The sequence below is a fragment of the Osmia bicornis genome, chromosome 3 (genome assembly GCF_907164935.1).
Source record: "Osmia bicornis bicornis chromosome 3, iOsmBic2.1, whole genome shotgun sequence".
NCBI lineage: Eukaryota > Metazoa > Arthropoda > Insecta > Hymenoptera > Megachilidae > Osmia > Osmia bicornis.
The window spans coordinates 3,653,213-3,669,480 of record NC_060218.1 but is presented as its reverse complement, the minus strand read 5'-3'; the positions used below and the strand labels follow the sequence as shown (position 1 = coordinate 3,669,480).

The window sequence follows — 16,268 nt, the reverse complement described above, 5'->3', positions numbered from 1 at the left end:
TGTAAATAAAATATTTTTTATCGGAATTTAAAGAAATTAAAACATAAATTTAATAGGATAAAGATATATTTAAATACTGTACAATTTATAATAATATTTATTATTTAATTATATAAAAAGCTTGCAATTACATCCTCTTTTCTTATAGAAAATTCAATTAACAACTTATAAAGTCTTTTATATAAAATAAATATTGTGAATAAAGTTGTCACACCAAAATTTGTATGTAGAAACGACTTCATGGCTTATAAAATACTTAATACAACCCTTAATTTATATTATGAGAAATTTAATTTCAATGTATACGAATAAAAAGAAATAAATAATAAATAAGAGGTGACTTCTTAAATAGAAGTTAATTTAATTTTAAGGTTTTCCCACACGATTCACTTAGTATTTTAGTCAAAGGCTCAGAAATATTTGACTTATTAAAGAAAAGATTTAATCGTTGTTTTAGCATTGCATGATCTAAATTAAAACATCCTTTCGGATTTTCTAAAAGAATAGTACCTTTTCCTAAAGTGCCATTGATATTAATATATTTACAGACTGGATGTTTTAATACTGAAGTCGACTGAACTATAGCTGAACCAGCTTTTCTTACTTGAATTGTCTGTTTATGTAATGACGAGATATCTAATTCTATCGACATCGCTTTGTTATTAACATATAAATCATATGAACAATTATAAATACCAAATATTAATTCGATTTCGTTTCTCAACTGTTCATATGAAATAGGAACTAATGATTTAGGAGCTTCTAATAAAACAGTCCCTACATAACTGGTTGCACCAAATCTTGGTTGTATACCTATAAGTTCAACATTTACATACTTTAATAAAGGTTCTTCGTTTGTTTTATTATCAGTTTGAGATGTTCCACTTTTAACTAAAGCAAGTTTCATATCAATGCCTTTAATCTTTTGCATTTCTTCTATAATTATATTTGCGTTGCTCGGCATTTTTGACATGTCCTCTTGTGGAGTTTTAGACGCATTTTCAATAAATTCTTTATGAGTAATAATTACTTTTGCTAAATTGCTACTTTGATCTTTTATTTCATAATATGCAATTGCTTCATCTGATGGAACTAATTGGGCTTTCTTTCGTAGTTTTTGAACTCTATTAATCACTTCTCTTGCCACTCCTTCATTATGCATACTTTCGTCGGGAGTAACATCTAACAAAATTAAAATATTTCCTTCGCTATGAGCTTCATACTGTTTGGATAATTGTTCAGCTGCTGGACCAGTGAAACTAAACATCAGCCGTAAATCTTGCTCGCCCAACTTATGACCCTGAACAGTAATTTCTTTAGCTGCAACAAATGTTTGTAATTGTTCATCAGAAAGCTCTTTAATAGCCTGAGTAATAGACTTAAACTCTCCTTTAAGACGTGATCCAAGTACTTTGTGATCTGGTTCTGCTCTTAATTTAACACCATACTTCTCTTTATCAGTAGTAACTGTTAATTCCTTTACATTAAGTTCCTCAAGAATGTATGATTTTAAAGAAGTGATATCTTTCAATACTTCAGCATCTTGATGAATTACTACAACTTCTGGTAATGGATATTTAACAGGAATTGTTTTTCTATCTCTTACAACACGTCCTAATTCAATTACAGTTTGCATGTATGATACAGCTTTCTCGATCTTTTCATCAATTAATTGTAAACAAGATTCTGGGATCATTTGGTAATGAACACTGTCCATGTTACTCTTAGATTGTGGTAGTACTTTCACTAAATATTGAAACATAAACTCCGTTAAAAATGGTGTAAATGGTGCATTTACACGTACCATTATGTAAAGAACGCAAAATAATGTATTTAATGCTTGTTGACAATCAGTTACACCACCATCACCTTTTATACGCTTTCTGTTCATTCTTACATACCAGTTAGTAAGATTATCTATGTATTTTACTAGATGAGGTACCACTGTGTATAATCTGTAAGCTTGCATTTCACGTTTAACAAACTGCAGTAATGTTTGTGTAAAAGATAAGATCCATCTATCCATTATATTACTAGAAGATACATCTTTTGAATCATCATACATAAAAGTAATTTTCTCTTCTCTTTCAAATCTTTCGATATTTTGCATTAAAAATCTGAAGGCATTATACCAAGGTAAGAATACATCTTTTATAACATCCCTTACTCCTTCTTCTTTAAAACGTAAATTTTCAGCTCTTACAACAGGCGAATTAATTAAGTACAAACGAAGAGCATCACCTCCATATTTATTAACAATTTCTATGGGATCTGGATAATTCTTTTTGCGTTTCGACATCTTTTGCCCATCGGATGCAAGTATCAAACCATTAGCAACAAGATTTTTAAATGGAGCTTTTCCAAAAAGAGCAGTAGATATGACTAAAAGAGTATAAAACCATCCACGAGTTTGATCAATACCTTCCGCAATAAAATCAGCCGGAAAACTTTCTTCAAATTCTTTTCGATGTTCGAAAGGGTAATGCATTTGTGCATACGGCATTGAACCCGATTCAAACCAACAATCAAATACCTCCGGTACACGCCTTAAAGGCGGATATCCTGCACGACTCGACGGTATACTTAAATGATCTATACTTTCTCTATGAATATCTGTTATTTCTGTATTAGTCAGTTCCTGCAATTCTGCAATGCTTCCTACACATACAATTTCTTGTCCGTCTTCTGAGATCCATAAAGGAATTGGATTACCCCAATAACGATTTCTACTAATGGCCCAATCACGAGCATCTCGTAACCAATTACCAAATCGTTTTTCTTTTACATATTCTGGTACCCAATAGGTAGTACTATTCGCTGCTATAAGTTTCTCTTTTATAGCTTCTACTCTAATAAACCATGAAGGTACAGCTTTATAAATTAATGGGGTATCAGATCTCCAACAATATGGATAACTATGTTTAACAGCACTATGATGAATTAATCTGTTGTGTGCTTGGAGATACTTGATAATATCTTTATCAGCATCTTTCACATATTTTCCAATAAAGTCGGTAACAGGTTCTACAAAACGTCCGCAACTATCAATTGGACATACAATTTCTTGATCTTTTGTTATTACACCAGCTTCTAAACAACACCTGTAATCATCCTCTCCAAAATATGGAGCTTGATGTACTATACCTGTACCAGTCTCTGCAGTAACATAGGTATCATTTAATACTACAAAAGCACCTTTGTCTCTTAAGCTCAGAAAATATGGAAAAGGAGGTTTATATCTTTTTCCTTTCAAATCAGTTCCTTTCCTTTTACCTTGTACAGTATATAAATCTTTAGATTTGTATACAAGCTCTAAACTTGATTCTAATATAATATATACATTACCGGAAGAATGATCTTTAACTTCTACATATTCAAAATTAGGATTACAACAAAGTGCCATATTGCTGGGTAAGGTCCAAGGAGTAGTAGTCCAAGCTACAATTGAAACATTCGGCTCATCTTCTAATGGAAATGTTACAACTACAGAAGGATCAACAACATCTTTGTAATTTTGCCCTGATTCAAAATTAGATAGCGGTGTATTACAACCGGTAGAGAAAGGCATTACTTTAACACCTTGATACACAAGGCCTTTGTTATATAATTCTTTAAAGATCCACCAAACAGTTTCCATATATGAAGGATACAATGTTTTATAATCATTTCTAAAATCTATCCACCTGCCAATTCTGCTCACAATTATTTCCCATTCTTTTGCATATTTCATTACAATGCTTCTACATTCCTTATTATAGTTTGTTATTCCTATTTTAGCAACATCATCAGGACCTCTTATATTCAAAGTTTTATCTATTTCATATTCGACAGGTAAACCATGAGTATCCCAACCAAATCTTCTCTCCACATGGTAGCCAGATTGATAAGCATACCTCGTTATAATGTCTTTTATTGTGCCTGCTAGAATGTGTCCATAATGAGGTAATCCCGTTGCAAAGGGTGGGCCATCATAAAATGAATATTTTGGTCTTCCTTTTGATTGTTTCAAACAAGTTTGAAAAGTATCAAGTTTCTTCCATAATTCCAGTATAATTTCCTCCTCCTTCGGAAAATTGATCGTCTCTGGTAGTTTCTCCTTCATTTTAAAAAAGATCTGATCGATTACTTTGCAAACCTTTTAGTACCAGCTGGTACATACACTGATATAATTATCAAATTCAAGTATCATGCGTCAAAGTCGCGGATTGCGAGTAACTTATTTTAGAGGTTAGAACTGTAAATTGATACACGTGTTTGGCGTGATTCTAACAACGTGAATGGGTCTTCTGGTTCAAAACCCCTAATACTGTGTCTGACCACCACTGATATGTATATATCAGTGCTAACCATCTACATACATGAAGTTAGCCGGAAGTTAGCCGAATTTTTTTTTTTTTTTTTTTTTAACGTGGTGGAAATCTTCAGAAAGACACCTTCAGCCCCTCTGGGGAGGGGCCGGAGGTAGTGTGGGATTTTTACCCACTAAAACCACCACGGTGGCCTGCACAAAGGCGGTAGGGAAGGTCCTTTGACTCTTCGCCATGTGTCAAACTCCGCCGACATCGGGAGCCACACCCGATGCCGGCACTCCTCGGGCCGTGTGCAGTGGAGACCGGGGCCCCAGCCCCGGACCCCTACGGAATTCCGTCACATCACTGCATCCCTTACATCCCTGCATTCTTTTCATCCCTTCATTATTATCATCCCTACATTCCTTACATCTCTTCATCCCTTAAATTCCTACATGATTATCATCCCTACATCCCTACATTCCTTTCACACCTACATTATTATCATATCTACATTCTTTCCATCCCTACATTCCTTTCATTCCTACATTCTTTTCATCCCTACATTCCTTATAATAAGTGTATTATAAAGACTGCTTCGAGTAAAGGTAAGTTAGTTCCTTTTTCGCCGCCAGAGGGCGCTGGTTCGACATTTTCGAGAATTTCGTGAAAATTTCGGAAAAACAGCGCCCTCTAGCGGCAAAAATGTGAACTAAAATCTCGATGTCGAATCAGCGCCATCTGGTTTCGAAAAAGGGAACTAAATCTTGCTCTGTTTTTGGCCCTCTGGCGGCAAAAATGCGAACTAAAATCTCGATGTCGAATCAGCGCCATCTGGTTTCGAAAAAGGGAACTAAATCTTGCTCTGTTTTTGGCCCTCTGGCGGCAAAAATGTGAACTAAAATCTCGATGTCGAATCAGCGCCATCTGGTTTCGAAAAAGGGAACTAAATCTTGCTCTGTTTTTGGCCCTCTGGCGGCAAAAATGTGAACTAAAATCTCGATGTCGAATCAGCGCCATCTGGTTTCGAAAAAGGGAACTAAATCTTGCTCTGTTTTTGGCCCTCTGGCGGCAAAAATGTGAACTAAAATCTCGATGTCGAATCAGCGCCATCTGGTTTCGAAAAAGGGAACTAAATCTTGCTCTGTTTTTGGCCCTCTGGCGGCAAAAATGCGAACTAAAATCTTAACGTCTAATCAGCGCCTCCTGGTGGCGACAAAAGGAACTAAATTTGTATAAAATCATAGGCCTTATGGCCGCAATCACCTCAATTTCAGGGAGGTACTGGGATGTATGGAATGCAGGAATATAAGTGATACAAGGATGTACAGGATACAGGCATGTAAGGGATGCAGGGATGTTGGGATATAAAGAAAGCAGGAATCTGAGGAATGCAGAGATGTAAGGGATGTAGAGATGTGAGGAATGCAAGGATGTAAGGGATGCAGAGATGTATGGGATGAAGAGATGTAAGGAATGTAGGGATGGAAAGAATGTAGGGATGAAAAGAATGTAGGGATGAAAAAAATGTAGGGATTAAAAGAACATTCTTTTAAATTATATTACATATTAACATAATAGTATATATTAAAACCCTTAACTATATACAAAATAAATGGAAAATAGATAAAAAATTAAAACATTTGTGACTAGAAGTTTCATTATGTATAACTCCTTTACAAATATATATAAATAAATATTTATGATTGTTGCGTAATCTGTGGTATTCTTTGACGTTGTCCACCTATGTAAATAACTTGTCTCTGTTCATCTGGATGAATAAGTTCGTCCGTATGTTTCCAACGCCATTTCTTTTCACTTTCTTTAACACGTCTGTGATCGATGTAACTAATAACGCAACTTGTCGGGATCCATACAATGGCTGTTATAATTATTACTGCACCCACTATATTATCTTTCAAAAATCGCATAACTTTATTAATATTTATATCTTCGATAATATCCCAAAATCGCTCTACTACGTCCTGAATTGTTTTCTCACAAACACCCTAGAAATATTTTTTAACTTTTAGTTTTATATACGGAATATACTACAAAATATACGTTAATTATATTACCTTATTGCAAAAACCTTGAATACATGGTGTTCCATCAGGTAAGATATCCTGTGGATCTATTGGAAAACAAGTTTCATTCAAACTCATCCTGCAGCATCTTTTACATGCATCTCCAACTACAAAGAAAAATTCATTAGAAAGTTATATATTTTATATTATGCTATATATGTTAAATTGAAGATATGAAATTCATACTTGTATCACACATGCAACTTTGTAAACCCTGTGTTTCACAATATGGTACACATTTTCCAAGTCTACATTGACCTCTTTCAAGGCACCCTGTGCCATCTTTCATTGGAGGAGATCTAGGACACTCGCTCGATGCTCCTGTGCAACGTGATTCTTGTTCGCAGGTAGCATATTGTGCATCTCTGCATTTTACACCTATTGGCATAAATGCACAACCTTGACAGCAGGGTGAATTTTTATCGCTAAAAAAACACATTACAATAAATATGATTTATTAAAAGTCCTACAGAAATGTTAATAATGAATACATAATTACCTGCAAACTGCTCCTTGACTTCTACGAAGTTTGCAATTTTTATCACAGCAGGCATCGTTATCTTCAGTGCCTAGCAATCCTGCGTCGCATTCTTCATCTCCTTCGACCCGTAAATTACCGCAAAACGATTCTTCTGGTTCGGAAAAACAGCGACCCGATTTTGCTTGTAATACTTTTCTAATAGATCTTAAACTACATGGTGAAAAACGCTTATTATTCACATCATATCCACTAACGCTGTATGTATACATTAAATAAGAACCGCCCTGACTAGCACTTGGACTGCATTCCTGTGAAGAAAAATATAACTTGTTTAGAATGCTAGAAGTATGACTACTTTCGTATGAAATAGAAAGTTCATAAATGTTAACAAAATTACTGTTATATCTGGATCATGTTCAGAACCCCAATTATGTCCAAATTCGTGTGCGGTAACTAAATCGGCTTCTCTAGTAATTACTCTTTGACCATAGTGGTTTCTACTAGAACTTAAACCTGAGTTAAGATACAATGTATAGCCGTTCTTGAAGTACTCTATAATGTAAAAATATTAAATAAGACATTATTAAATACAATTCATATATTAATTAAATGTACATTTATCAAATATACCTGGTGTACAAATGCCACCTACTGAATTTCTACGAGGAGATCCGACATACGCTAGTCCTAATATACCACCTTCAAATTTGAGATCAGTAAATAAATGAGCTAAACAGAAATCTTTGTGACTATACTCCCGACTGAAAACCTAAATATTATTTATATAAATTGTATAAAATCTGAAAATACACTGTTATAATTAAAATAAAAAGACTCTTATAATATAATAATAATAAAAGTTCAATTTTACCTCGAGTAAAGTGCGTACATCCCATTTTTCTCTAACCATATTATAGTGTGTTTCGCCACCTCTTACACGAGTTGGTTCACTATGAACTACAATCTTCTTAATGACGAAACCCATTCCTTTAAATCCATCCTGTTCTTGCCGTTCTTGCCATAAAGTATCGTTATAAATTTTATGAACTCTGTCAATTAAACTTATCTGCGACATGCAAACCAATTATTTTAAAAATGACCTTAATAAAATTACAAGTTTTTACAATGTTTAGAGTAGTTATTTACTAAATAATTAATTGTAGTTTTTGTACTACTAGCGCCCATTTCTTGATAAAAACGGTAATCAGCAACCAGCAATAAAGGACATCTTGTTTTTGTTGGAGTATATTCATAAGTTTCTGTTTGCCTTTTTGTTCTGAAATGTTCACGTGATTTCAACTTAAATTCTTCCTCATCATCTACTTGAATGTCTGCAATGTAAATTTTATGTAAAAATATCATAACATTTAATAGAACTATTTACTTAAGAAAAAGTAACTAACTTAATTCTTCTTTTACATATCCACAAGTTTTTGGAGCACCATGTGTATGACCTTCACCGTTTTCAAAATGTTCCCAACTAAATTTAACATCTGATGATTTATAAACAATCATTGTTTCATTACCTAAATGAGGCAAATGTCTCCAAGATGGCTGTAACAAAACAAATACATCATTATTCAAAGAAATAATTTGAATTATTTCATGTTAAAATCCATTAGTTGAATAGTTGTATACCTCAATCTGAAATGTTTCATCAGAAATTGTAATACTGGCTGTAATAACTCCATTATCAATATGTACTTGTGCATGAGAATCTATTTCTCCAAATACACGTCCATGATAAAAGCTCTCATGATCTTAAGAAAGAGAATTGTTTTGAGAAATTCAATATCAAATATATTTGTATATAATAATATACTACTTTACCTAAATGTACAGTTTTTTCTTCTCCATTACCATTTACTTCATATGCTTTAAATTTAGAGTGAATGACTTCTTTTCTTGGTGTCAGAATTAAACGAAAATACCTACACAAAAAATAATATGTATTGTCTAATACAGAGCAACTGTTTACAAATGACAACAATGTAATGCTATTACCGTCCATGAGAATAAAATTCCAATTCATTTATTTTATTATAAGGGTGAGAACTATGTTGGACACCACGTTTTACAATCTTATGTTGAAAATGAGATGCATGAATGGTTTCATAATACTTTAAATTTCTATGAAGACCATCTACAAAAATAAAATTAACAATATACATTAACAAATGAAATATTAATATGCAATACAAGGTAATAAACATTTGACATAATATACATACAAGTGATTTGTGCAATAAAAAATATGTAATGTATTAACAGTGTGGTTCGGATGTCCATATTTGTTAGTAATATTTCATACTTGAATACTATTTATTATTGTATTATGAGGATTATGTTTCATATTACACACATCTTTTTTCTTTTTAATTTTGGATTATATACAAACTAACCAAAATACTTAATGTAAACTGTTCCCAGTGACTATATTTATAGTCACTGCTGTTCCTCCATAAGTATACAATACATAGAAACGTTGCCTTATGTCAAAGTGATGATTAATCGTGACTTTGTAAAATTAGAAATATATAATTAGATAAAATTAATATTCGCTTGAAATAAATAAAATTCTTTAATGAAATGATTAACATTCATCATGTTTTAATTTGTTACTAAATAGTTAATGACTAAAGCTCGACATTTATGAAATACTCTCAATGCTCTATGAACAACTTGTGCTTTTATTAAAATTTGTTAAATAGTTTTTTCAAATGTTAGTAGAACTCTCTTAATACAGTATTCTTTATGACAACGTGTATGTACATAACAATCGATTCGAATTTTGTAGATGCCGCACTTGAAAGTGATGTTTAGGTTCTTTAGAATGTGCTAGAAGTTTTTCGCAGTTTTTATGGACTGCAACATTATTATAGTCAATGCGTATTTACTAGTCAGAATCATTGCAGCAGTTTAAGAAGTTGAAGTAGTTCTGCTCGTATACTGTTTTATGTATCTAATTTAAAGTAAAAGAGAGATAGAAATGACACAGGAAACAACTTTATTGCATTGTTATAATCGTGGTTGTGGAAAAAAGTTTGATCCAAATGATAATAAAGAAGGTATGTTGATCAGTATTGCATACTTGCTTTAGGATAACGTAAAAAGCAATTATTCGTTTGTTCGAGAATTGGAAATATTATGTATCACGTGAAAATTTATATCGCATTTATTTTAGGAGACTGCATTCATCATCCTGGTCATCCAGTATTTCATGATGCATATAAAGGCTGGTCTTGTTGTAACAAAAAATGTACAGATTTCACAGAGTTTTTGAACATTAAAGGCTGTACAAAATCATGCCATTCAAATATTAAACCACCTGAACCAGAAAAACCTGCTGTTGACAAATCAAAAACTAATGAAATAATTGAAGTAACTGCTCCTAACCTTTACATCGAAAAACAGCTTAAGTTAGAAAGACCTCCTTTTGAGACTCCACAAGTTACTTTGACACCTAATATATCGCCTGCATTATTAGAACAAATTAAAGGGTTAACATCTTCTGTATCAGAAAATGTGCCACAAACTAAAGTTCAAATTGGACAAAGCTGTAAAAACAATTCATGTAAAGTTACATATAATGGTCCTACCTCTGATAATGAAGTATGTAATCATCATCCTGGGTTTCCTATTTTCCATGAAGGATTAAAATATTGGACTTGTTGTCAAAAGAAAACTACAGATTTTTCCACATTCTTAGAACAACCAGGATGTTCACAAGGAACGCATAGATGGATTTCTGAGGTATGTTAAATACTGATTATTTATTCACTTAGATGTTTACCTATTTTAGTCAAAAATACATCAATTTTGCAAAGGAATATTGATTTAAAATTAAAACAATAATAATGTTTTAGAATACTGGTAAAAAAGTTAAATGTAGAATGGATTGGCATCAAACCGGGACATTCATTGTAGTTTCTGTTTATGCAAAGAAATACCAACCAGACCAATCAACTGTTAAATTGAATCCTATACGATTAACTCTTGATTTATTTTTTATTGAAGAAAACTCTAGATATAATCTTGATTTAGAATTGAGAGGGGTATGTATTTAAGATCTTTAAGCAGTTAGTATTAAATAAATGTTAGACATTAATAATGTATATAAATTTTGTTTTTGTAGGTTGTTGATGTTACACAAAGCAGTGTTAATATGCTTCCAACTAAAGTAGAAATTAAATTGAAAAAAGCTGAACCTGGATCATGGCCAAAATTAAATTTTCCTAGAGCAAGTGAAGCAGAAGCTGAAGAAAATCAACAAAATGATGAAAATATTAGTGCACAAGTACAGGCTGTTGATCTCAGTGATCTTTAAATGTCCATATTTAATTGTTTCATTAAGGATATTGTAAAGAATGGACCTATTTTGTATTTAAAAATAATACTTTCGTTTGAAAGTAAAAGGAAATATTATTTTCTTAATATTATCGGAAGCATCTCCGAGAAAAATGGGAATACCTAGTATTCACTTTGTTATTTTCTTAAGAAAAATTAAGAAGTCTATCATTAAATTTCAATATTTAAAAGCAGTATTGAATGTTCAATACGTTTCATGTTTTATTTATGATTTGTTTAACGCTAATAAATCATTTTGAACTAACACTGCATTTTAATTTATATCAGTGACTTTATATCATATATATGTATAATATAAAGCGTAAAGACGTTCGTCCGTGTCACTATTCACCGGTGCTTGGGGGTCCCTAACACCCCAAGCCGTCGGCCATTGCGCCATCTATATAAAAGCGGCACAAACTATTCGTTAACTTACCGACTGCCGAAGGCTCGATTACCGACTGTCGGTAATTTATTAAGTAGTTTCCGCCGCTTTTGTATAGATGGCGCAGTGGTCGAACTTTAAAAATACTAGGCGGTCTTTTCAAAATATAAGTTTGTCAAATAATTATTCTAATAATTTTTCGGTCTTGTAATTTCATAAACCTCATTTAGTTGTTTACTTCGATACCCACGTGTATGTTATATATAGAAATAAAAAGTGTCAGGATAGAATTAACCTCTTCTTGTTGATTCTTTAACCTATTTTTGTCATCGTATTCTATTTACAATATAAATAATATATTATACAGATATGACTTTACGAATAAAATCAATTAGAAATTAATACTATTTATGATTTTGATAAATATAAGTAAATGTTTCCTAATCATTTAAAAATAGTATTAAAATATAGGTAGTTTTGTGCTGCTAACCTTCATTGTATATATATTTTTATATGGTAACAATATTTGTAATTTATTACTAAAAATAATTTATTTGGAAACTAATATGAGTAACTCATTTGAAAAACTAAGGGTATGGAATTTGTATCACTGGTGTTTATGTCTATACATAAATGTTTATATCTTTTAATCATATAATATTTCTTTTTTTTAGGTACTTGCTATTCATGGATATGCTCAATCAGATGTTATTTTTAAATCAAAATTAGGTTCCTTGAGGAAAGGATTTAAGAAAGAAGTAGAATTTACATTTTTAAGAGCACCGCATGAAGTTCCAATGAAAAGTAATTTTGGTTCTGATGGAGTAGAAAAAGGTATCTCTTTGTTAATAGAAAAATGAAAAATTAACATACACATTTTTATGCAAATTATTACATAAATATACAATCAATTTAGTATTAAGAAGTAATAAATTCTAAATACCTTGTAGGATATGGATGGTGGTTTAATACAGAAGATCATATATTTAAAGCAATTGTTCCAAGCAATTTATCTGTAGGTTTTGAAGATAGTACAGCTGTAATTGAAAAGGCATTTCAAGAATCTGGTCCTTTTGATGGCATTTTAGGTTTTTCACAGGGTGCAGCATTTGCAGTTTTACTGTGTTTTATGCAACAAAAAAATTGTAAATAATTAATTCAGTAACTATAAATTATATAACAAATTTAATTAATATAGTCTCTTTATAGTGTTGAAAATCAAATTTGATTTTGCAATTATCATATCTGGATTTAAGTCATTATGCACACCTCACACAATGTATTATCGTGAAAAAATAAGTATACCTTCTTTACATATATATGGAGAGGCTGATCAAGTTATTTCAACAGGTAAGATAACTTTTAATATATTAATCAAAACATGAATTACATATTACTGCATTAATTCTTTTGTAGCAATGGCAGAAGAAGTTAGTGAAATGTTTGTAAATAAAACTACAATAACTCATGTTGGTGGTCATTATGTACCAAGCAAAAAGGAATATTACACAGAATTTATTATAAAAATGTTAGAACACAAAAATAAAAAGAATGCCTAAATACTGATTATGTATTATTATATGATACAGAATGGTATAACATAAGTAAACACAGTAGACGGATATAGACTACATTGACTATAAATTGTAATGCATATACATAAAAAGAAAATGTAAAAATTATAATTAGCATTCAGCAATATTAGTAAATTTATTCAAATCAACTATAAATAAATATTATACAATATCCATTAAAAATAATTTTCATTAACAATTCATTTAAACTTTTATATGGCAACCAAGATAATAAATTAAAAGAAATTTTTAAAGTAATACATATTTACCTTGTTATACAATTATTATATGGTTAAAAATTGTTTAACTTTCTTTTTTTATATAAAAGGCACTACTAATTTTAAATATTAAAAATCTGACAACTTAAATTATGTTCTAAAAATATATTAAATAGTGTCTGTTTTTTCTTTATAGAGTACAACATAACAATTGCTTAGATCAAAAACTAGTTCAAGTATACAAATCATATTGTAGTATGTTTAAAATAAGACATGCTTTATATGTAATCAATATTTAATAAAAATTTAACTCCTCCCATTTATATGTCATGAATAATTATTTCCAATTTTAAGATACGGAAATTTATTATATGTTGCTACTATGTACTTATAAATATTATTGATATTATGTTTCTCAAATTTCTTCAGTAAGGCTTATAATATTGAACTTTTTTAGATAAAATCAAGAATATGGAATATAATGACATTTGATTTTTTAAATTAATAATGTAGTTGAAGCAATTTATATCTACATAATATGTGAAACATTTTAATGGTGATACTGAAAGATACTTAAGAGTATTTTACATATCAAGTACTGCATGGATACATGTAAGGTATTCATAAACCGTATGTCATTTTTAAATTTATAACCCTACATAATAAATATGTGTATTATTTTTCGTAGAAATAAATAATGCACATGTAAATAAAATTCTAACAAGGTGTTATGGTATAAAAAATATGATGAATAAAAGTATTATATTTTATACTTAAAATCATATGCCTGGTATAATATAGCAGTCAATTTGTTAAAATTACATACACTATTTATAATTTATCACATTCTCAAATTTCTATTTCATAACAGTAAAACCTAATGTTCATAGTTTTTACAATCAGTATCTTTTAATTTTGCATATTAAATAATAGATGACATTTACACATTTTACAAAATTCAAGGCAATATTTCATATTCCAAGCTTAATAAAATAACTCTCAGCAATTTATACCTAACAAAATGTATTCAAATAAAAGATAAATAAACTGAAAATATTACAAAACACTGTAAGATAAGATATAAGCTATAATCATAAATTATTTGTGACTGAGGTATTTGGTCATCTTAGCATTAATAACAAAGTGTTGAAATATTTTAGTACCTATAAAAGATTATAAATCAATTTAAGTGATGGATTAGAAGCTTCACATTTTATTATCCTTTTCAGTCAAGTATTCAAGTACAAATAGTACTTGATTATCACTTACAGAAAAAAAAAGAACAAAAATCGAATAATCAGTATTTACTTGGTACTTTCACTAAGAAAGTTAAAGAGTTTTGAGACTTTTAATATTTATATAAACTTGTATGTATCTAATATTCACATTATGTTTGTTTAAGCTGTCAGCTTTTTTAAAAATATCTGACAATCATAAAATTGAATTGAGTTCAACACCTTATCATCTGCTTCTTCACAATAGTAACGTTATTTCAAGGCGACTGATCTTGGCTATTGGATTCTTGAGATTTCATCACATCTGGTAGGTCAGGTGGTAATGAAAATGGAGTCATCTCTAAAGGTTCAAATTGACCATTTTCTTGGCGTACAGCTAATCCTACTAACGCAGGACACTGTGCTTTGGCAGTTGCAGATGTTAATCCATAATCAGATAAAAATTTACTATCTGTCATTGCAACATTATCTTTGTTGAAAAGCTGCTGATTCACAGGTGATATTTTTAATATACCTATGAAATAAATACATTTTTAACCTAATTCGTTAAATATGTATTTTATAAATAGTCACAGTAATACTACAAACTTAGCAAAATGTGAGAAAAGGAAATTAATTCATAATTTTCCTTTGAACTGTCATATTACAGATATTTAGTTTATGTATATCTACATTACTCTTTTCTTACCTTCTATAATTTTCTTAAGTTCGAGAACTGTAGTATTATCTTTTGCATCAGTAAATATCGTCATATTCTTTCGTCGAATCATTAGAAATACATCCTATAAAGAAAATCTTGATTGTATTTGAGGTTATTTCATTAGAGACATATTAACCAAGTATTATAAGAAATAATCAAATACTAATGAAAACTTACCATTATGTAATTAACTATATATTTAGTATGGACGAGGAAATTAATCTACAGCTTTTCTACAATCTTCCTTTGTTGATTATTGTTCACTTACAAATCCTCAGACGAAAAGTTAAAATAAAGTAGACATTTACCAACATCATAGTCACATAAAACACGTTATTTGATTGGTCCTTCTTTTCAAACACAAACTATGTTTGGTTCATTATTTGTTTTTTGAACCAATCACGAATTACATTTATAGTTTACGTTAAATTACAAATCCTTAAATCAGAGATAAGATTATTTAAATATTGTTTATATATTAATACATCAAATTAATAAATGAAATTCAAACAGTAATACAATTTCATTATCACGTTCGATACTGTGAATAAATAACATCTATTATTGAAATTGCTTGTGCTTTAATTCCATAATAATATAAAAATTGTGTTATAAAATAACATGGAAGAAATTTTATATTTCTATTCTGTGTTGATATTAATAATGATATTATACATAACTTATTGGAAATATGATCTCATACAATAGTTTAAATTATTTAAAATTTTAAATTAAGAATAAAACAAGTAATAATGATTCCAAATTATACATAGTATGTATAAAAGGTTTAAGTAAGTATCGTTCAGAAGTAAGACGTTGATTATACATGCCTAATGGTTTCCAAGGGAAGGTCCTTGGCCTTAGAGACGCGGGGGTGTAGAACATTCGTGAATGAATCTCCCTTCCGCAATGACGTCACTGGTAGCCATTAGTTCATCGAGTGTTCCATGAG

General features: G+C 30.4%; 5 protein-coding genes across 6 annotated transcripts; 2 read left to right on the top strand and 3 right to left on the bottom strand.

The window, feature by feature from the left end:
* Positions 1-79: 79 nt before the first annotated feature.
* Positions 80-4,338, bottom strand: LOC114877473 (isoleucine--tRNA ligase, cytoplasmic). Its single transcript, XM_029190106.2, has one exon. It carries the CDS (start codon positions 4,100-4,102, stop codon positions 356-358), a length of 3,747 nt encoding a protein of 1,248 aa, XP_029045939.1. The 5' UTR covers positions 4,103-4,338; the 3' UTR covers positions 80-355.
* Positions 4,339-5,858: 1,520 nt separating this feature from the next.
* Positions 5,859-9,294, bottom strand: LOC114877479 (ADAM 17-like protease). Its single transcript, XM_029190122.2, has 13 exons — positions 9,089-9,294; positions 8,862-9,000; positions 8,688-8,788; positions 8,496-8,617; positions 8,261-8,411; positions 8,004-8,188; positions 7,729-7,923; positions 7,488-7,626; positions 7,255-7,409; positions 6,876-7,165; positions 6,563-6,801; positions 6,368-6,483; positions 5,859-6,298 (listed from the first exon to the last, which is right to left on the bottom strand). The coding sequence occupies exons 1-13, from the start codon at positions 9,144-9,146 to the stop codon at positions 5,990-5,992; spliced, it is 2,199 nt and encodes a 732-aa protein (XP_029045955.1). The 5' UTR covers positions 9,147-9,294; the 3' UTR covers positions 5,859-5,989.
* A 196-nt stretch (positions 9,295-9,490) lies between these two features.
* On the top strand, positions 9,491-11,469 carry LOC114877483 (cysteine and histidine-rich domain-containing protein morgana). Its single transcript, XM_029190134.2, has 5 exons — positions 9,491-9,579; positions 9,655-9,925; positions 10,042-10,610; positions 10,724-10,912; positions 10,993-11,469. Exons 2-5 carry the CDS (start codon positions 9,847-9,849, stop codon positions 11,182-11,184), a joined length of 1,029 nt encoding a protein of 342 aa, XP_029045967.1. The 5' UTR covers positions 9,491-9,579; positions 9,655-9,846; the 3' UTR covers positions 11,185-11,469.
* Positions 11,470-11,722: 253 nt separating this feature from the next.
* LOC114877491 (esterase AGAP003155) lies at positions 11,723-13,153 on the top strand. Its single transcript, XM_029190147.2, has 5 exons — positions 11,723-12,182; positions 12,264-12,423; positions 12,540-12,734; positions 12,799-12,939; positions 13,006-13,153. Exons 1-5 carry the CDS (start codon positions 12,156-12,158, stop codon positions 13,146-13,148), a joined length of 666 nt encoding a protein of 221 aa, XP_029045980.2. The 5' UTR covers positions 11,723-12,155; the 3' UTR covers positions 13,149-13,153.
* On the bottom strand, positions 12,575-15,670 carry LOC114877497 (elongin-B). 2 transcript variants are annotated; one of them, XM_029190168.2, is made up of 4 exons: positions 15,494-15,670; positions 15,305-15,398; positions 14,839-15,130; positions 12,575-12,709 (listed from the first exon to the last, which is right to left on the bottom strand). In XM_029190168.2, exons 1-3 carry the CDS (start codon positions 15,494-15,496, stop codon positions 14,874-14,876), a joined length of 354 nt encoding a protein of 117 aa, XP_029046001.1. In that variant the 5' UTR covers positions 15,497-15,670; the 3' UTR covers positions 12,575-12,709; positions 14,839-14,873. The 2 variants fall into 2 exon arrangements, with proteins under 2 accessions (XP_029046001.1, XP_029045993.1); XM_029190160.2 differs by lacking the exon at positions 12,575-12,709 and having other exon boundaries at positions 13,532-15,130; positions 15,494-15,667.
* Between the last annotated feature and the right edge of the window lie 598 nt (positions 15,671-16,268).

Bases quoted from the DNA above. Each gene is read 5' to 3' on its own strand.
- LOC114877473 (XM_029190106.2), bottom strand. From the start codon at position 4,102: ATGAAGGAGAAACTACCAGAGACGATCAATTTTCCGAAGGAGGAGGAA.
- LOC114877479 (XM_029190122.2), bottom strand. From the start codon at position 9,146: ATGGACATCCGAACCACACTGTTAATACATTACATATTTTTTATTGCA. The intron at 8,412-8,495 runs GTATACAACTAT...GTTTTGTTACAG, and splicing joins ATGAAACATTTCAGATTGAG to CCATCTTGGAGACATTTGCC. The intron at 8,189-8,260 runs GTTAGTTACTTT...TTTACATTGCAG, and splicing joins ATATGTAAAAGAAGAATTAA to ACATTCAAGTAGATGATGAG.
- LOC114877497 (XM_029190168.2), bottom strand. The intron at 15,131-15,304 runs GTAAGAAAAGAG...TTTATTTCATAG, and splicing joins ACTTAAGAAAATTATAGAAG to GTATATTAAAAATATCACCT.
- LOC114877483 (XM_029190134.2), top strand. From the start codon at position 9,847: ATGACACAGGAAACAACTTTATTGCATTGTTATAATCGTGGTTGTGGA. The intron at 9,926-10,041 runs GTATGTTGATCA...CATTTATTTTAG, and splicing joins TCCAAATGATAATAAAGAAG to GAGACTGCATTCATCATCCT. The intron at 10,611-10,723 runs GTATGTTAAATA...ATAATGTTTTAG, and splicing joins CGCATAGATGGATTTCTGAG to AATACTGGTAAAAAAGTTAA.
- LOC114877491 (XM_029190147.2), top strand. From the start codon at position 12,156: ATGAGTAACTCATTTGAAAAACTAAGG. The intron at 12,183-12,263 runs GTATGGAATTTG...TCTTTTTTTTAG, and splicing joins ACTCATTTGAAAAACTAAGG to GTACTTGCTATTCATGGATA. The intron at 12,424-12,539 runs GTATCTCTTTGT...AATACCTTGTAG, and splicing joins TTCTGATGGAGTAGAAAAAG to GATATGGATGGTGGTTTAAT.